The 21,761-nt window shown below is 37.5% G+C and overlaps 1 protein-coding gene across 1 annotated transcript; it reads left to right on the top strand.

The window, feature by feature from the left end:
- The first annotated feature begins 3,965 nt into the window (after nucleotides 1–3,965).
- On the top strand, nucleotides 3,966–20,012 carry chrm4a (cholinergic receptor, muscarinic 4a). Its single transcript, XM_017458471.3, has 2 exons — nucleotides 3,966–4,354; nucleotides 17,798–20,012. The coding sequence occupies exons 1-2, from the start codon at nucleotides 4,300–4,302 to the stop codon at nucleotides 19,279–19,281; spliced, it is 1,539 nt and encodes a 512-aa protein (XP_017313960.1). The 5' UTR covers nucleotides 3,966–4,299; the 3' UTR covers nucleotides 19,282–20,012.
- Nucleotides 20,013–21,761: the final 1,749 nt, after the last annotated feature.

The raw sequence follows: 21,761 nt of genomic DNA, 5'->3' as shown, positions 1-21,761 counted from the left end.
GAGAGTTCTTTGCCATGAGGTGCCATGTTGAACTTCCAGTGACCAGTATGAGAGTATGAGAGTATGAGTATGAGAGTGTGAGAGCGATGACACCAAATTTAACACACCTGCTCCCCATTCACACCTGAGACCTTGTAACACTAAGTCACATGACACCGGGGAGGGAAAATGGCTAATTGGGCTCAATTTGGACATTTTCACTTAGGGGTGTACTCACTTTTGTTGCCAGCGGTTTATACATTAATGGCTGTGTGTTGAGTTTTTTTGAGGGGACCACAAATTTACACTGTTATACATGCCGTACACTCACTACTTTACATTGTAGCAAAGTGTCATTTCTTCAGTGTTGTCACATTAAAAGATATAATCAAATATTTACAAAAATGCGAGGGGTGTACTCACTTTTGTGACATACTGTAGGTTTATGCTGGAAGACTGCATGCTTTCAACTCTCAACTGCCTTGTATGGGATTGCTTTACAAATTCACTAGATCAGCTGTATTCAGACTTTTTCCTATGCTTCTCAGTTTTTAAGAATTTGTGCCCCTCCAACCTGCACCACTCAGGCAAAAAAAAAACTTGACAATACTCAAACTACGGCAGCACATACAATACATATAAAACATTCAAGCATAACACAGTACATTTGCAATATAAACCTTTTACAAATTGCTTGTGTAAAACACTGTACAGTGAATAGTAATTTTAATGATAATTATAGTTTGATTTCCTGGTCTCTTGTTCCAGTCAGAGCTCAAACATGATCAAATAGTTTGAACAGATCAACATTTATCAGCTGTATCACTAGATCAGCTGTATTCAGACTTTTTCCTATGCTTCTCAGTTTTTAAGAATTTGTGCCCCTCCAACCTGCACCACTCAGGCAAAAAAAAAATTGACAATACTCAAACTACGGCAGCACATACAATACATATAAAACATTCAAGCATAACACAGTACATTGCAATATAAACCTTTTACAAATTGCTTGTGTAAAACACTGTACAGTGAATAGTAATTTTAATGATAATTATAGTTTGATTTCCTGGTCTCTTGTTCCAGTCAGAGCTCAAACATGATCAAATAGTTTGAACAGATCAACATTTAAAATTTCAGCTGTGTGTAAGCGTTCCATGGCACATGACCATCATGTCCATATTTCGGCCTTCCCCAAACTGTTGCCACAAGGTTAGAAGCATGCAAGTGTCTGTAATTGAGTGTCTTTGTATGCTGTAAGTATTAAAATTTCCCTTCACTGGAACTAAAGGGTCAAACCCAAACATGTTCCAGTATGACAATGCCGTGTGCACAAAGTGAGATTTGCCAAAGTTGGTGTGAAAGAACTTGAATGGCCTTAACAGAACCCAGACCTCAACCCTACTGAACACCTTTGCCCTTCTTCCCCGACATCAGTGCCTCATCTCACTAATGCACTTATGGCTGGATGGGCAAATCCCCACAGCCATGCTCCAAATCTAGTGGTTACTCTTCCCAGAAGTGTGAAGATTAATATAACAGCAAAGGTGGAACTAAATCTGGTATTCGATGTCCAAAATTAGGTATGTATATTGCATATAGTGTGTGTGCATTGCATGCACATACATTTTAATGATATTTCTTAGCACTGATATAGTGTTGCTACATCTAAAGCCTCATACTACTGTATTCCATATAATTTCAATTTCAATTTTGGGAGTTTTGTATGGCTGTGTATTTCCCTGTGTGTTTGATTTATTAATGTTGTTTTATTTGATTCCATTATGGGGTGTCAGTAGATTCTCACTCTCTTCTGCTACATTATTATTATTATTATTAATAATAATAATAATAATAATAATATTAATATTAATTATTATTATTATTAATATTATTAATAATAATAATAATAATAATAATAATAATAATAATAATACCAATAATAATAACAATAATAATAATAATAATAATAATAATAATAATAATAATAATAATGCTTTTATTAATTTTATTAATATTATTATTTTATTTATTTTTTACATGTGAGCATTCTCCACTTATTGGTTACCATCAATCTCTTCTGCAGTTGCTAAGAGACAGCTCTCAGTGCACAAGATTTGTTAGTTTTGTGCTTTTTGCATGTGTGTGAGTGTTTGAAGATAACCTAATGTGTCTATGGATTAATTTTTCCTCTGAGAAGTTGCTGGTGCAGAGCTGGAGCTAGATTCAGGAATGATCAGATATTTCAAGAAATTAGCTAATGTTTCCACTGGTTAAGGACCTTTGATTGAAAACCATTCAAATTGAAATCCTTCACATCTATAAACAGCACAAATATATCATCTTACGCTGTGATTATACACAAGATGACAAGATTTTCTTGGTTTTACCTGTGTTCTGATTGTATAGTTGCTAAAAGCAGTTTTTTCAGCATCAGCAATGTACCATTTGCACTTGTTGGATTGCCAGTTATTAAGTGAGTTTATACCACAGTCCTGATTAATTCTTGATTTTGATTTTGTAGAAGTATTGATATTCAATTTTCAGATTAATCAGATTTTTTTCTTGACTTCTTCCCATAGTGAATCCTGGTGCACTCGGCAATACACATCATGTAAAAGAAAAGGCACCCATTACCCTGTCACTGGTTCACTGGTTCTCCTTCCTTGGACCACTTTTGGTAGGTACTAACCACTGCATACTGGGAACACTCTACAAGTCCTAGCGTTTTGGAGATGATCTTACCCAGTCGTCCAGCCATCACAATTTGGCCCTCGTCAAAGTCACTCAGATCCTTACGCTTGCCCATTTTTCCTGCTTCTAACACAACAACTTTGAGAATTGATAATTTGCACCCTGTGAAAAGTTTGTCAGACTTTTTCTAAGGAGCCTTTTTTTTTTAAACAAAGTCTAATCTGGCCTTTCTGTTCTTGAGTGTTACCAGTGGTTTTCATCCTAAAGTAAACCATCTGTATTTACATTCATGATGGCATATCTTGATTGTAGACTTTGACAAAGACATGAACAGCTACCAAATGCAAATTCAATTTAATTTTTAATGAAATAAAGAGGAAACAGGTCACATCTGTCTGTAAAACTGCTTATCAGTCAATCGTCCAATTACTTTTGAGCCTAAGAAAATGGAGGGACTCTGTAAAAAATAAATGTCTGTAATTCCTAAACGGTTACTGCAATATTTTTGTTAAACTCCTTGAATTAAAGCTGAAAGCCTACACTGAGTGCAACTTATGACGTTATGACTAGATACGGAAATAATACTTTGGCACGCTGTGCTCAGGGTACAGTTGTGCTGGTACAGTTGTGTTGGTACAGTTTGCACCAGAATGAACAGCAAGTGTACAACAACATCGTCCTAGCTGTTTGTATTGGCATCTGGGCATTCAACAAGTTTTTATTTGACTCATTGTCACAGCTGTGGTTTATTAATAGGTCTCCAGGCCAATTTATAATAAACTCTCCCTCACACAGCGAACTAGCCTATGGGTCGTAAATGAGTGTTGACACCAGCAATCCAACAATGTTGAGTGAGTCCATGCAGTGTTCATTTTTATCCAGTCGGACATGAATAGTAATTGTCGCGGAGTTCTGTTACTATGGCTCTAATGCGCGCGCTGTGAGATCTGAGCTGTCCACTTGTGATGGTGCTGAAATGGGCTCCGTACAAGCGCTCCAGCCAAAGCCGCCGTGTACAAAATAGCTGGGTGGTTCAAAAGTAGTAACACGACAAAATATAAAATGCTCGAGCCACCACATTCCATGAGCTTTACGATATTTCAATGAACCGATAAGTTAATAAAAATAAAAAAAAAAAGGCATATGTAATTTTTTAGGTGACTGGCGGAGATGGTGGCTGTGCGCTTCGGGTTTTATGTGTGGTACGGGGAGGAAAGGTACAGTTGGTCTTTCATTCTAACACTAGCACTCTGTTCACTGCGTGCTGAAAACTGTGGGTCGCGCGGACCGACGGCTTCCGTGGTGATTGGTTGGTACTGGATGACATCACTAACTCTCATCCGCATTAAATTCCTTGAAAAGACGTCGAGATCTCGTTCAACATCTGGCGACTCACAAAAACTCCAGTGAAAAGAGGCTCAGTTTCGTTAGCAGTCAGGCGGAAATGGCTGCTGTACTCACGAGTGGTGGGGGCCTCGCGTGCTCAAAGCGCGTGACTGGGAGAGCAGAGTAGCTGGAACATGAGGAGAGCACTTTTAACAGGGATAAGGAGAAACTACGCAGTGTGAACCAACTGGATTTTGATGTTTTTCCTTTTGCCCTGATATGCATCTTTAATAATCATGCAACATGAATGTAACTAACAGCACAGGAGCGGACGGATCTGCGCCCTGGAACTTTACCGGTGAGTAAAAAAGCTTGGAGAGCGCGCTCGAAGATAACGACCCCTGAACTGATCAGTGTGTGGTAAAGATATACACCGCGCGCGCGCTTGTCTGTGTGTGAGAGAGAGAGAGAGAGAGAGAGAGCAAGCGAGCGAGCGAGAGACGAAACCCTGCGAGTGCGAGTAAACTGTTGTTGATTTTAAGTTTCTAGTAGTTTACACTTTTAGCAAAGTTTAGCTTAATTATTATAATTAAATGTAATTGTTTATCATTAACTATTCCAGGAGTCGAGTTTCCTGCACTTTAGAAACGGCATTCATTTCCTTCAAATAATAAACTTATATAACGATATAAACCATACAGGCACTTTTAATACAACGCAGGACCCAGAACATTATATTAAATTATATTACATTATATTACAAAATGATGTAAAGATTCAAACTGACTGTTGCTTCACAACCTCGGAGATAAGCATTCTATGAATCATCTAAACAAGTCACTATATTAAGACTGAGTTTGGCTTGGTTCTTCCACCTTGACCAGTAAAAAACAGGGATGAGGCTATTTATGCTAATGTTCTAATGATCCTCTCTTGATCAAAATTTCTCTATTAAATTATAAAGTTACATTTTAAGAAATTCAGATCACTTTGACTGGTTGGGCTTTACAACTACAATAAATGAGGGATATTTTCAGGGTAGCCACTTAACTATTAAAATGAAGATCCATATTTCATACCTATATCATAGAATGGGTTGTATATAACATGGAAGTTATATCCATGTATAAAACATTCCTGAATCTCAAAAAGAAAAATCTCAATTTATGATTAGTATTTAGTCTTATTGGTGTCTTTGCATATGGCTGTATGGCTTTGTTCTTTAAAGATTTGAACTGAACAGTAATAATTTTGTATTTTAGTTTTTCTGGTCTAAAAAGTATAGGCTAACTTCAATATTTCCAGTTATTCATGTCCATGCCTATTCTACACTACATGTAAAGGTTCAAGTCCTTTCACAGCAAGCCTCCAACACTTGGTATGTTTATCTGTTTATCTGCATATATGATTACCTGTTTCTTACACAGAAGTCATTTAATAATTTTTCTAAAGGGTTGGGGGAACAGCTTAATGAAAATCTTCCACTGCAACAGTAATTTCTTCTGTAAGCATTGGCTTTACCAGAGACAAACATTCCCCCGTTTAGAGGAGAGGAATGAAAAGTGGGGGACAACTGCAAAATTATAAGTGGAATTGCAGGGGTTTTTTTCTTCATACTTTCTTGTTGGCTGTTTGCAAATTAGGGATTTAAACTAGGATGAGTGCTGTCAGGGAGAGTCATAAGAGTGGAGGACATGCAGAGAAAAAGGGTTTTTGCTCTCATTGACATGCAAAGCTCTAGCATCTTGCTCTGCCCTATTCTGCATCTCTCTCTCTCTCTCTCTCTCTCTCTCTCTCTCTCTCTCTCTCTCTCTCTCTTGCCCTGTCACACTCACTCACACATGTGCACGCAAGAACAAATGCGCACAAACACAGACACACAAACACACACACACAACTGTGAAAACTGTCCATTTTATATATTTTATTACTGTACAGTTTATATTTGTCTGTATCTCTATACCGCAGATGAAACTTTCTTTTCCAATCACGTATAGTTCAGTCATGTCTGTGTGGATTGGAGAGATTCCTCTGTCATTGTTTTATCAGCTTTTTTCTTGCTCTTTATGCACCTCTATCCCGTCAATGTCTAATTCTTAACCTAGTTTTACAAAGTAAAATATGCCGTGCTGCTGCCTTCCCTTGCCAATTAGCTATAGATGCTTACATAAACACAAACATATACACACTAAAGGCAGTGGGGGAGAGACACACACACACACACACACACACACACACACACACACACACTAAATAAAAAATATAGGGTATACCTGGAAAAAAAAATTTATTCTCATAGAGATGACATCTAACAGGATTTTGAGTTAGAGAGCCATTCTAAAGATCTCAGTCAAAACCACATAATCTGAATGGTTTAACTCCTGGCTGGCAACAAAAGTTTAAGTCTCAGTTGTTGATTATTAAATTATTATTGTTATTATTTTATTTATTTAAGTTAAAGCCCTGAATTAGCCTGGTAGTGGAAGGCATATTTTCAGACCACATGCACAGATACCAAGCAGTGGTTATGTCAAACCGAACACTTCCAGAACAGTCTAGGATAAGTTAACTTAATCACTCTGAGTGCCCACCAGATCAATTTTGTACCCGTTTGGTTCACTACAGAGAGAAGGCTACTAAGAGAAGGCTGTGTTTAAGACTTGTTTTAGAGAGAGAGGGAGAGAAAGAGCTGTGAAAGGAAGAATGAGTACATGAGATCAACAGAAATTGAAACTAGTGAAGATCTTATGACATGTACAGTACAGAGCTACACACTCTCTCTCTCTCTCTCTCTCTCTCTCTCTCTCTCTCTCTGTCTCTCTCTCTCTCTCACACACACACACACACACATCTGTTGCAGGTTTGCCTGAACTTTGCAATATTGCTTAATCATGAGAAGCAGGCAACATCCTTTTTCTTTAGGAAATGCTTTGAACAAAGGCAACATGGAGTGCACACTCTGTGCATCTTGGTGTTTCTAATTAATTCTGCCTCACTGCCTTAGGTAAGATCCGTTCTAGAAGAGTGTGCTCAGCATTGCCAGCTGGTAACTGGAGAGTAATAGGAGGGTCCCAGCAGACAGGGGAAACTTTAAAGTTGCTGCAGATACAATGTGTCACAAGAGACTGTAGTAATCCTTGCACACATTTTACCCTTTATAAATGAAACACCTGAGCTCTTCTTATAAGGTATCTGAGGAACATTATGCATGAATGACATACAGACTTGACATGTAATGAAAATTAGAAATATTCTGATGAGAACAGATGGAATTAACAATGTTTTGAAACAATGTCTATCGTTTCAAGTTAAAGAAAGAAGATTTACTTGATTCTTGTTTGAATACCTTGAAAACCTGAAAACCTCAAAGTATGGTTTTTGTGAGTATGTGTTTGTATTCATTCCCTCACTTTAATAACTGCTTTATCCTGGTAAGGGTCATGGTGGATCTGGGGCCTATCCTAGCAACACAGGGCATAAGGTGGGGTACACCTGGATGGGATACCAGTCCATCTCAGAGCATCATTCACACACACACATTTGCACACTCATTGACACCGAGGGGCAATTTAGCATAGACACTCCACCTCCTGGCATGTTTCTTGAACTGTGGGAGGAAACCAGTAAACCAAGCATCAACACTGTTCCAAACTTCATTGTTGTTCTTTATTATTATTATTACTATTCAGTCATTCATTAATTTTTGCTACCTGTTTCATCTAGTTCACAGAACAGTACATACACATGCACACACACACACACACACACACACACACACGTTTGGTATTTATATCTAGTTGCTGCTTGCTACATCCCAATGCTCCTTAAAAATATTGAAATTGTTGACAGCTTATATAACAGAGTGAGTCTAGCAGCACTACAAGACTCTCTGGTACCATATTGTCACTCTCAGGAGAAAAGGTTTAGATTATATCACCAAAAGTAGTTGCTGAGCTATTGTTTTGCATCTAGGGACACTCATAAAACACAGTAATCCCAGAATATGTGTGCTGTAGCTTTTGGGGCAGTGGTGGCTTAGCGGTTAAGGCTCTGGGTTACTGATTGGAAGGTCGGGGGTTCAAGTCCCAGCACTGCGTTGAGCAAGTGAGCAAGGCCGTTGACCCTCTCTGCTCCAGGGGTGCAGTATCATGGCTGACCCCAGTTTCCTGACAGCCTGGGGTATGTGAAGAAAACAATTTCACTGTGCTCTACTGTATATGTGACCAATAAAGAGTCATTATTTAAATGAGCACAGTTTAACCATTATTATCAGCAAACAGTCAGTCCAGTTAAAAAAAAGTTCACTGCAAGTACCACACTGTCCATTCTACAAATCAGGTCTAGTGTGTAGCTTATAAAATTCTTGATAATCACGCACTGCTTAATAAGTTGGAGGTTCCAGCCCCAGCACTGCCAAGTTGCCATTGTTGGAACTTGAGCAAGGCCCTTAACCACATCTACCAAGTGGCTAACCCAAGGACTCTTCGGCACGTGGATTCATGTGGGCCAGGAATCGAACTGACAACCCTACGATTAGTGGACAACCCGTTCTACCACCTGAGACACAGCCACCCCTATACATACTTCTAAAAAAAAATTTGCCCTGAAGAGTTAGTCAACTCTTGTGTAAATATCTTTTTTGAATACTGAAGATTTATGAGGAAAGTATGACTTGCATTCAACAGAAAATAAACTTATTTGGGTATTTGACTGTTGGCTTCCTCACTGTAGGTCTGCTTGACTTAATATGATTAAAGATGACAAATTTCTTTTTAAGTAAGCTGTCCATAATCATTCTTGCAATCCTGGCCACAAAGCCATAAGCCTTCTTTTAATCACAGAACTCCACCAACGCTAATTCTACATGCCTCTGTCATTTATCAACCCACCAATTCTCCAATTTCTTTTTATCTTAAGTTTCCTCAATAATAAGAGGGAGGAATTAGAAGCCATTGAACAGTAAGCACATAATAGACATTACAACCCAGACATTCATTTACTTGTCATTAATTCATTCTAACAGGGAGTGATTTGTATAGCCTTCAGGGTTTGTATCCATGGTGATTTCATTGTATAATGGCATGGGATTATAATACATTACTACTGGTTTTGTAATACATTACTACTGAATGTCCCATTATGTTCTATGGTACTGTAGCCATGGAAGCTAGTCAGTGACATGAATATTCAAATTCTTTTTACTGTAGCCATGGAAGCTAGTCAGAGCTGTGAATATTCACTTTTAAATATAGAAACTTTTTAATAGCATGCAGGTTGTTAAAAATGTTAGATCTGAACTGGATAGTGGTAGCATGCTAGCTAAAACACAGAGCAATAAATATATAACACTAAGGCAAACTGATTCATTCTTGCCAGAGATTATGTATATCACCAGCAAACTAATATGACTTCTCCAGCTAAACAACTTCTCCACTAGGAAATGATACCAATTCCACAGTGAAGAAATATCATCTATCATTCCTATCAAATTAGAAAACAAATAAATGACTTACCTATTTAGTAAGAAAAAAGCCATCACTTCTAAACAAATTTTCCTTTTACAGTATCATATTGACTCACTTTGACTCCAATTTGTTAACTCTCTCACATGCTTTCTCTCTCTCTCTCTCTCTCTCTCTCTCTCTCTCTCTCTACCTTGATTGTGTGTCAACTTCAGTGTGTCACTGGATTTGTATGCCTGAAGTTGGGGCATGATAACATTTAACATAACCGAGTTGGTGTATGTTATGTGCGTATGACATGAAATTACCCACCAATTCCAGACTGACACCCCTGACACAGCACGGGCTGTGAATTACTATTACAGGTTTGTCAGGGTTCAGGGATATCATGTTATAGATCATGTGCCAACATTTTATTCCTTATTTCCACAATCCTTAATATTTTATAAAGAATTGTACCTTAAAGACATGTAAATGTACAGTACTGTTCATCTAAGAGCGAAACAGGGTTGTGACCTTTCATACAACTGAGGCAGTGTTCATAAATAGTTGAGCTCAAACTCAAAACCCTCACCCAACCCATATCTAAAGACCAACACAACTTGCCATTACACACCTGCAGCCTTAGATTCACTGAGGAGAAAATAGCATTGTTATGCAACAGAAAAGTGTGTCATATGCTAATGAATGCATACTTCACTAGGCAATACACAGGGAAATTTGTACACATGTAGACGTACAATGTGCCTTTAGTTTATACAAAGGCATAAGTGCTGCTGATATCTTCTGATTTTGTGTATATCTCACACTAAATTGTTTCAGAAATTAAAACAAAATCTAAGATAAAACAAAGACAGCCTGAGTAAATACAAAATACAGTTCTTAAATGATAATGTTATTTATTGAAGCAAAAAAGTTATCCAATACTAACTGGGCCTGTGTTACTAATTCCCCAAATCTGTGAAACTGCATTCGTAATGTGGTTCAGCTGGACTAGACACAACCAGGCCTGATTACTGTAAATCATGTTCAATCAAATCAACACTTAAATATAACTTTTTCAACAGCATGAAGATGGTTAAAATGTCTTAGCCAGTAGCACTCTGTGACAAAATGGAAAGAAATTCCATAAATGATGAGGAAGAAGGTGATTTAAATACATCAGTCTGGGAAGGGTTACAAAGCTATTTCAAAGGCTCTGGGACTCCAAAGAACCACAGTGAAAAAAATTGGAACAGTAGTGAACCTTTCCAGAAGTGACCGACCTTCCAAAATTCCTCCAAGAGCACAACAACTACTCATCCAGCAAGTCACAAAAGACCCAAGGACAACATCAAAGGACCTACGGAGCCTCTCTTGCATCAATAATGGCTTCCATGGAAGTGTGGTGAGGCAAAAACCACTGCTAACCCAGAAGATCATTAAGATTTGTCTGAATTTTGCCAAAACACACCTTTAAGTTGACACTATAGCGCAACTGGTCTCCAGTTATCGGAAGCATTTGGCTGCAGTTATTGCTGCTAAAAGTGGCACAACAAGATTTTAAGTTTAAGGGGGCAATTAGTTTTTCACACTGTTGATAGGGGTTGGATAATTTTTTTTGCTTCAATAAAAAAAATAACAACAAAAAATGTATTATGTGTTTACTCAGGTTACCTTTGTTTTATTTAGTTTATGCACTATTTAGTTTGAGATATACACAAAACAAAAGAAATAAGGATGGGGAAAACACTTTTTCAAAGCACTTTAGTTCTACTAGTCTGAACTACAGGGGGGATATCATATTCAAGTTATATAAATTCTTTTAAATAATCAAATAATTAAATAATCTTCAATAAGTGTAAGAGACAAGTTTGGAAATGCTCAGCTCATTAGTTGAACAATCAAAGAAAATCAATACAGCATCATGCTTCAGTCTGTTAAAAGCGATAGAAAGTATAGTACTTGTTCTTACAACAGCCCTTGCACAGAGTCTACAGGTATAATAAAAACAGTATAAGTACTCAATTATCCTTTTCCATTCCCCTAAAGTACAATTAATCTAAACTGACCGTGGCAGTGGTGGCTTGGCAGTTCGGTTGGGGGTTCAAGCCCCAGCACTCCCCAGCTGCCATGCCCTTAACCCTCTCTGCTCCAGGAGTACTGCATCATGGCTGACCCTGATTCCTGACATGCTGTGGTATGCAAAGAAAAGAATTTTACTGTGCTGTAGTGTATATGTGATCAATAAAGACTCATTATTATAATCTGTAAAGACATATAGTACTTTTAAAATAATTCTGTAAAGAGAAAACTAAAACACAGCAATAAAATAAGCAACTTTTAAAATATTTTTACATTATTTTCCCTTTATATTTCATCAATATCAAGCTTTTTAGAATTTTCATAAAATTGAATGTGTACCCTACCACTATGCCCAGGGAAACACTGGAAAACACTAGAAAAGCCCAGAGTTAGAAATGTCAGCAACGTCCGTATTGTGTGAGTGTGTATGTGATTGTGCCCTGCGATGGACTGGCACCCTGTCCAGGGTGTACCCCGCCTTGTGCCCGATGCTCCCTGGGATAGGCTCCAGGTTCCCCCGCGACCCTGAAAAGGAGTAAGTGGTAGAAGATGGATGGATGGATGGATATATATATATATATATATATATATATATATATATATATATATATATATATATATATATATATATATATATATTGGAGGAAATAAGTATTGAATGCGTCAACATTTATTTCAGTAAATATATTTCCAATGAGGCTATTCACATAAAATTTTCACCAGACTTTGGTATTAACTCAAGAAATCCACACATATAAAGAGATCCCAATATTAAAGTCCATAAATTAAGTTATGTGTAATATAGTGGAATGACACAGGCAAAAAGTCTTGAACACGCTATCTGAAATTTATTTAATACTTAGTGAAGAAGTCTTTGTTTGTAATGACAACTTCAAGACTCTTCCTGTATGAAGAACGTAATGGGCCGCAGGTTTTTTATTCAGGTGTGATTTTGGCCCATTCTTCTAAAGATATTGTCTTTAAATCTTGTTCAATTGGATTCAAGTTAGAACACTGACTGGGCCATTTTAATACCTTGATTTTTTTCTCTGAGCATTTCCTTTGCTTTATGCTTTGGATCACTGTCCTGCTGGAAGGTCCACCCACTTCTTATCTTCATCATTCTGGTGGATGGCAGCAGATTCTTCTCAAGAATCTTCTGGTAAAGGGCTCCATTCATCGTTCCTTGAATGATATCAAGTCTGCCAGTACCATATAATAAAAAACAACCCCACACATGATGCTTATACCTCCAAACTTCACCGTTGGTATAGTGTTTTTAGGGTGATGTGCAGTGCCATTTCTTCTCCAAACATGGTCTGTAGTATGACAGCCAAAAAAGTTACATTTTGCTCTTGTCTGACCAGACTACACTCTCCCAGCATTTCATAGGCTTGTAGAAATGAGTTGTAGCAAACTTTAAACGAGCGTTGACATGCCTTTTCTTTAGTAATGGAGTCTTGCAGGGTGAGTGTGAGCAGTGGAGTTCATTGCCTATTGTTTTCTCTGTGATGATGGTACCTGCTGCCTCCAAGTGTTTCTGGAGCTCTTTCCGAGTGGCCCTTGGCTCTTGGGCTACTCTTCTGACTATTCTTCTGACTCCCTGGTCAGAAATCTTGCTAGGAGCTCCTGTGCGTGGCCGGTTGATGATGGAGTGATGTTGTTTCCACTTGGGGATAATGGCCTCAATGGTGCTTACTGGAGGATTCAGAAGTTTTGAAATACGTCTATATCCGATTCCATCAATATGTTTCACAACAATAAGGTTGCAAAAGTCTTGGGAGAGATATTTGCTTTTACCCATCATGAGATGTTTCTTGTGTGACACCTTGGTAACAAAAAGCCTTTTTATAAACCATCAATTTACTAACCCAGCTGATATTAATTTGCACAGATGGGGTATAATTACTTATGAATTTCAGCTGGTTCCTTGCCTTTCCTTGCCTAGGAGAACTGCTTTTTCCTTAGTGTGTTCAATGCTTTTTTCATGTGTGATTCCACTTTATTACACATAACTTTATTTATGGACTTTAATGTTGTGAATTATTTATATTTCCGCATATATACACATTACATATATATAAATATATATATTGGAAATAATAGAGGTCAACTGCAATAGGAGAAAAAACAGACTAGATCTGCTTTTTTTATATGATAAAATGTAGCTCCACATTACTAGAATGCTATTTTAATAATTGTCATCAAGGTAATTTATACCAAGATGCAAAGATTATTTGATGTTAGATTGTACCTTAATTAAATAAATAACAAGTTTGTGCCATCACTGCTCCTACTGCTATCCATCAACCAGTCATGAGCATGTTGTACAGATCTCGCATTTTATTGTTTTATCTTATTTAGTAAATTTTCTTATTCGCCCTTGAAATCAATTCCTAGTTATGCCACTATGCATATGAATGTAAACTTTGTTTTGTTTTTGTATCCAGACGTTTCCCCTAGTGGTTGGATTGTGCATCTTTCATAAATTAGACAGTGAAATATGGACATTTGCTGTTAATTGGATGCATACAGCCTTGCCCTGTTACTGGGGCACATTTCCTCCTGTCAGGAGATAATGACAAGTGTGCTGATAAAATCAGCATAGGAGGAGAGAAAAGACTGAGGTCATCTGTTAAACATTAAACGTTAATCTTACTGCTGAGGTATAATATTACAGACTAGCAACATGCAGCATAGAAACATGGTGATCTCATTTGCAAATGATCAGATATAATTAAAATTAATTGACACACATTTAAATAAATATAAAGCCATAAAGTAGAGTAATATAGTTAATCCAATGTGTCAGGTGAAGATTTAAAATGACCCATAACACTGATGTTACCAAATACAGTGGTGCTTGAAAGTGAACCCTTTAAAATGTTCTATAGTTCTGCATAAATATGGCCTTAAACATCATCAGATTTGCACATGTCACAAAGTGCATACACAAAGTAGATAAAGAGAACACAATTTATAAAATGAGACCAAAATATTATACTTGATCATTTATTTATTGAGGATAATTATTTATTGCCATGTGCACCATTGGTGTTCAGTGTCCTCCTAATGGTGGACTCATGAACATTAACATTACCCAATGTGAGAGAGGCCTTTAGGTGCTTAGAAGCTATCCTGGGTTCCTTTGTGACATCGTAGACTATTACAATCTTGTTCTTAGAGTGATCTTTATTGCTCCCCACTCCTGGGTAGGGTAACAATTTCTCTGGTCTTGAATTTCTCTATTTGTACACAATCTGTCTGACTGTGAATTGGTGGAGTCCAAACTCTTTAGAGATGATCTAATCTTTTCCAGCCTGATGTGCATTAAAAAAACTCTTTTTCTGAGCTCCTAAGAAAGATCATTGTTAAAACCTTGTTTTGTTTTGTTGCCATGATTCAGTTCCACAAATGTTTTGTGAAGATCAGACTTTGATAGATCCCTGTTCTTTAAATAAAATATGGTGCTCACTCACCTCTAATTATCATTCCATTGATTGAAAACACCTGACTCTAATTTCACCTTTAAATTAAATGCTAATCCTGGAGGTTAACATACTTTTTGCCACTCAGAGATATGCAATATTGGATCCTTTTCCTCAATAAATAAATGACAGAGTATAATATTTTTGTCTCATTTGTTTAAATAGGATCTCTTTGTCTACTTTTAGGACATATGTGAAAATCTGATGATAAAATCTGAGGGTCAGACATTCCCACACGTCGTGTGCATATTTCATACACGTGTCAGTTGCATTCAAGCAAGTGTAAAGTCAGCTATAAGTCTTCGTCAGATTTACCATAAAGGCATAGACAGCATCATCTGAACACCAGGGACTAATTAAAGATTTTTCACTGGGAGTGCCTCCATATAAAACAATGGTTCAGAAGGGGAATCTAGACTTGGTGTTGAGCAGTTTGTGCAACTTGCCAGTTGAAACAACAGAAGATGCAGATTTAAAAGTGCCTTCATCATTATGGCCAGACAAGTCAGCAAATTACAAGAATTACATTCAATGTCTTTGCTGGGGACAGGAGTTAAAATATATCACTGCAAAGATATTGCCACTGCTGCATATTAATAAACCTATATGAGAATGTGTTCACGTCAGCCTTGTGTACAGTGCGGGTTCTCAAGCTCTACGTGGAACTGACTTCCTGCTAGTGGGTTACTGACCAGATTTTTCTGTGCCGTGGGGAGAACCATAAAGGGCTTCTATTGCCTAAAGACAGGTTAGCCTGCTGGGCAAAGGAAGTGATTGAACAAGCATACCTGGATGCAGGTCAAGTGATGGCATCTTCCCACCCTGGCAGTCCTTCACTCACTAGTAGATCCATGGTTACATACAGATCTGTCCATTATAATTTTCACAAGAAAAAATAACAAAATACTTAAACTGTAGTCTCTCACATTGTATCTGTAGTTTTTGTTGAAGCCATACATTCAACAAATATGCCTGACTTTATGAAGAGTCATTGTATCATTGCTGTATCAACTACAGCACAGAAATGTCACTATAGTCCCAAGAAGTACACCCTCCGTTACTTTTCATTATCCAACCCCTGCTACACTACACTGCTACATTAATAAGGTAGATGAGTAAGTCAGAGGCAGAGGTTGATTTAAAAAGCCTAGTGACTGGAATATTAGGTTTTGTAGTGGTAATGGAAGATATAACTGATCATAAATACTCTATTATTGCCCGTTTTATTCCATTATATATTTAAAATATTAAAGAAACACATTTTATTTTATATAAACCCCAGACACTTGACTGTAAGTGAGTAATAAAATAATGATACAATATAAAGCTTATCAAAATGCCTGGAGAGGAAAAAATTAATTAAGTGAAGCTAGACTGATTCTATGAGAATAGAAACTGCATCAAAGTAGGACTGATTGATTGATGAAGAGAGTACTCTTCATCAATCAATCATGTCGACTTATAACTAACTAAAAGGTCCCTTGCAATTTGAAATTATATTTCTGATTTTTATTTAATGAGGTTTAGCACCTGTCAGTACAACCAGAATTGCACAGAAATTGCTGATTCATAGCTGCTAAAGGGCGAACAGTGTCTTGTTCTTTGGGCTGTATATAATGTGCCAGAGTTACATTTGTGAAGCGCTTAAATTAATGGCTAGATCACTTAAAAACCAAAGACCCAGTGATCTGAAAGTACAGCAACATAAAAGAGGGAAAAGAGGGATGTGGGAGTCAGAGAGGTTTCAAAAATAATAGGTTATAGAATGTCAACCCTTACTGAGGGAAAGATAATTCTGCTTCATTGTAATGGGTGGAGAAATTAGGAGATAAAATGAATATTTATGTAGGTTTATAAGTGTTATTCTTGGTTTAGAATGTAGCTTTATTCCACTTGACCAGTCTCTGTGGTTGAAGCTCTGTCTACTACCTGTTTACACCCTGTTTACTCATTCTTACCATGGTGTACTTCGCTCTGACACCTCTGGCATGTTGTTCTATTTATTATTGTTTATTATTATTATTATTATTATTATTATTATTATTATTATTATTATTGTTGTTGTTGTTGTTGTTGTTGTTGTTGTTATTATTATTATTATTATTATTATTATTATTATTATTATTATATTGTAATAGTAGCAGTAGTAGTACAATTATTATTATTATTATTATTATTATTATTATTATTATTATTTAATTAACCTGAAGTACCAAACCCCTGAAACAAGGTAACATAAATGTAACCACTAGAGGGAGAAATATTTGGGGGGGTACAAAGCCTTAAAACACTCACAAAATAGTCCTAGTATGTTTAATGCAAATATTGCCATAGGATTTGAATTCAAACAGACTCGTGGGGTAAATTAATATCAATGGGAGTATTTGTTGTAATTAGATAATTTCTTAAGGAATGGCATCTATCCAGACTAGACAAAAATATTACTATGGAGAACACTATTAATCTGTTATGTGCCAGATACTCTTCATTTTTACACTTGTCCTCTCTTGCTAGCACCCACACTCTAGTCTGAGTTCTGATAATTTCATATTCAGATTATATTGAAGTAAATTTTTGTTTTGAAAATGACTGTTACATTAAAATTTTAACTGTTATCCTGTACTCTGGATTAGAAAGCTGAGATGCTAAACTATACCTCTGTTTGTTTGTTTTTATAATCCAATCTTTTTGTGCTTCACTTCCCCCCCCCCCCCCCCCCCCCCCCTCTCTCTCTCTCTCTCTCTCTCTCTCCATGTGTGTGTGCGTGTGTGTGTGTGTGTGTTTTAGGTTCTCTTAGTAACTTGTCAAGTAATGATAATCTCAGCTGTGACAAAAGCAGCACAAATGGCTCGTGTACAGCTGCTGAGGTCACTGGAAGCCCATACAAGACAGTGGAGATGGTCTTCATTGCATTGGTTACTGGATCAATCAGCTTTGTCACCGTGGTGGGTAACATCCTGGTGATGCTGTCAATCAAAGTCAACCGACACCTCCAGACTGTCAACAATTATTTCTTGTTCAGCTTGGCATGTGCAGACCTCATCATTGGTGTGTTCTCAATGAATCTCTACACTGTATATATCTTGAAGGGCTACTGGCCACTTGGCCCTGTGGTGTGTGACCTTTGGTTGGCTCTTGACTATGTTGTCAGCAATGCCTCTGTCATGAATCTGCTGATCATCAGCTTTGATCGCTATTTTTGTGTAACCAAACCACTAACGTACCCAACACGTCGCACAACCAAGATGGCTGGTCTGATGATTGCCTCAGCCTGGATCCTCTCCTTCATCCTGTGGGCTCCTGCTATTCTCTTCTGGCAGTTTATTGTAGGGGAACGTACTGTGGAACCGGGAGCATGCTATATCCAGTTTCTCTCTAACCCTGTGGTCACATTTGGCACAGCAATTGCTGCGTTCTATCTTCCAGTGGTCATAATGACAGTGCTGTACATTCACATCTCCTTAGCTAGCCGCAGCCGTGTGTCAAAGCAAAAGCCGGAAGCTAAGAAGGAGAAGAAAGGCTTGAGGTCTGCTGGACTGCTGAAGAGTCACATACTAAGGCAGAACAACAATAATCAGTCTCCTCCCAAGCCCAGCCTGGATACATGCAGCACAGCAGAAACCATGAAAAATGGACAGCTAGATGAGTCCATGGTCCCCAATAAAGCTGATGGCAACATGCAGCATGAGGAGAAGGAGAGCTCAAATGATTCCAGCACAGCCAGCATTGCACCCAAAGAACCCAAGGAAAGAGCCAACAATGAAAGCACCTCACAGAAAGGTCTGACATCTGGTCTTGCCCCTATTCCCAAAATCAACCCAGCCTCTAAATGGTCCAAGATCAAGATTGTCACCAAGCAGGCAGGAGATGAGTGCATCACAGCTATCGAGATAATTCCCCCAGAAAGTGGCACAGAGGGCCGCTCTATCCCAATCAACCGGCCACGCACAGTGGTACGCAAGTTCGCCAGCATTGCCCGCAGCCAGGTGAAAAGGAAAAGACAGATGGCAGCCCGTGAGAAGAAAGTGACAAAGACAATCTTCGCCATCCTTCTGGCCTTCATCATTACATGGACACCATATAATGTGATGGTCCTTATCAGCACGTTCTGTCAGTCGTGTGTGCCGGACACAGTCTGGGCCATTGGCTACTGGCTTTGCTATGTCAACAGCACCATAAACCCAGCCTGCTATGCTCTGTGCAATGCCACCTTTAAAAAGACCTTCAAGAACCTTCTCATGTGCCAGTACAAAAACATTGGAACCAGGTGAACTGGATCTACTCCAATGGATTCCAATGGATAATTGGGTTGTCCCCAGTATTCTAGCCCAAAGTCTCTGATGCACTGGAATCTGGACTGTATCTTGTAGTATCGTGTATGAGGCTTTGATGCGTAGTGCATTGTGCAGTTTCATTCCAGAACTGTAAAAAAAAAAAAGAAAAAAAGAAAAAGAAAAAAGAAAAAAAATGAAAAAAATGAAAGGTTGATTCTACAGACTGTACACTTGGTTGTATGAACATTAGATCAGAGGATCTCATCTGCTGCTGATAAATACATTTGTATATAATGTTGCTCTGCTTATATGCACTGCCAAGTCCATCACCAAATCATATGATGTGCATTAATTGAATGAAAGGACCAAAAAAAGGTCATATAATGTTCATTGGTGCAGAAAGATAATCCAAAACATGCACATTAAAAAAAATCAAGTTGTTTTTTAAACTTTGGCAAGTCTAGTATTAGAACAATAATATTACTAAAAGTGTTAACAGTGTGTCTGTTCATGCTAAGGACAAATACTGATATGCCACTTGTGTTTGATAAAGACAATGTAACACTGAGGAATATTGATGAAATGTGGTGAGAAATGCTTTTCCAAGATTAGATCTCAACTTGTTATGATGAAAAGAACAGTCCATCTATAAAAGGGCATGTCTGTATGAGACAAAGCTATGGCATTTTTAACTAGGTGAGGGTGAGTGTGTGTGTGTGTGTGTGTGTGTGTGTATATATATATATATATATATATATATATATATATATATATATATATATATATATATATATATATATATAATATAACTTGCTTAATATATACTCCTACAAGTAAATTTTACTTCCTGCATTTTATATGTACTGTAGGTGTTTGTACTCTTGTATTCAATTAGTGATTTACATGTGATTTCACAAAGTATGAAATGTATTGCTGTCTATAACCAAATGTATTAGTCTCTCAAATATTATCATGCAAGAAGAGTTCAGGGCAATATTTACTGTATTGCAGAAAGGAGAAGGGTGCTGCAAATATCTATTGAAACGCTTCTCCTGCCCCTGAAGAACATAGCCTGCCTGTGCAATTTAAAAACCATCAAAATGCTATACTTATTTGTATTTCATTTAACCACAAATTTCTGCAATTGAAAAACAAAACAAATGTATGCCTGTGATATATTGGTTTTCTAGTACTTAGATCTTAGTTAACAAAAGTTAAAGTGCCCCTATTATGAATTTTTCAGATATTACCTTTCATATAGCTGTTTATGAATGTAAAATGTCTGCAAAATTTCACAAATCAAAGTGCATGACAAATGGAGTTATTGACTCCCAAAAGAAAGAACCGATTCTGAACAGCCTGAAACGGGTCATCAGTAATTCCAGACTTACTTCCTGTACAAACAAAAACCCTGCCTCTGCTCTTCATTGGCTGCTTGCGGACAACGTGTACTTTGACCCGCCCTCAAACACGACAGTTGTAGTTGTGTCCCGAAAGAGTTAGGTTCATGTCTAGAAGACGCTGTTTTCTGCACTGTAAAAGCAAAACCACTTTGCATGGACACCCAAAGGATGAGGATGTAAAGCGTCAGTGGTTAGAATTCATTTTAAAATGATACCACAGTTCAACTCCGACCTTGATTTGTGTTCAAGTTATTCCATTGACGAATGATTCTCAAATCTAGCAGAAGTCTAGCTGAATTTGCGAAATGATTATTCATTAAAGATGGGGTCATACCCACTTTATTTGGACTATATTATGCCTCTGGATCACAACATGTAAGTATAATTAATTATTTATGCATATATTTTCTACCGAGTGTTCCAAATGCATAGTTTTGTGTTGTATATGTGTACAGCCAGTGCACAGCTGTAGGCCTCTGCTAACTGGCTAACTCACATTATTGTCAAACTACATACAAACTCACCACTGAGAAACATCCTGTTCTCATCAGGCTTGTGATAGTGGTCCAGGTTGATCTTCCGATGTATTGCTATGGGACTCGGGCTCAAACTGATATGGTAAAACCAACAACATTATCGATTATTAATCAATTATTAACGACCAATTAGAGCAGAGTAGGCTCTCCGAAAGGAGGAGTTTAGAGTGAATGGAGCCTTGAGTGAATCTTTTGTGACACAGAGAAAAAGAGGTCATGTAAATTATTAGAAAATTAAAGTGCTTTTTGACCTTGGATGCATGTAAACCCATTGTATGAGACCTTTAAAACAAAATTAGGAACTATAGCATAATAGGGGCGCTTTAAAACCTAGTTGAAAATGTTAACATGCTGGTGCTCACTGTTTAACTATATCAGCTAGTGAGTGAACTTATTGTAATCTAGCATGGTGATGAAAAAGTTTGAATGGTGGCATTTCCATTTCCGAAGAGATTTACAAATGAGGAAATACAAGCAAAGTGATAAATCAAGCGGAGAACAATACAAATAGTGCTACCATACAAGATTTTTAATAGAG

This window comes from Ictalurus punctatus, chromosome 27, assembly GCF_001660625.3.
Source record: "Ictalurus punctatus breed USDA103 chromosome 27, Coco_2.0, whole genome shotgun sequence".
Lineage (NCBI taxonomy): Eukaryota > Metazoa > Chordata > Actinopteri > Siluriformes > Ictaluridae > Ictalurus > Ictalurus punctatus.
The sequence above is the reverse complement of the archived record's forward strand: the minus strand, read 5'-3'. Positions and strand labels throughout refer to the sequence as shown.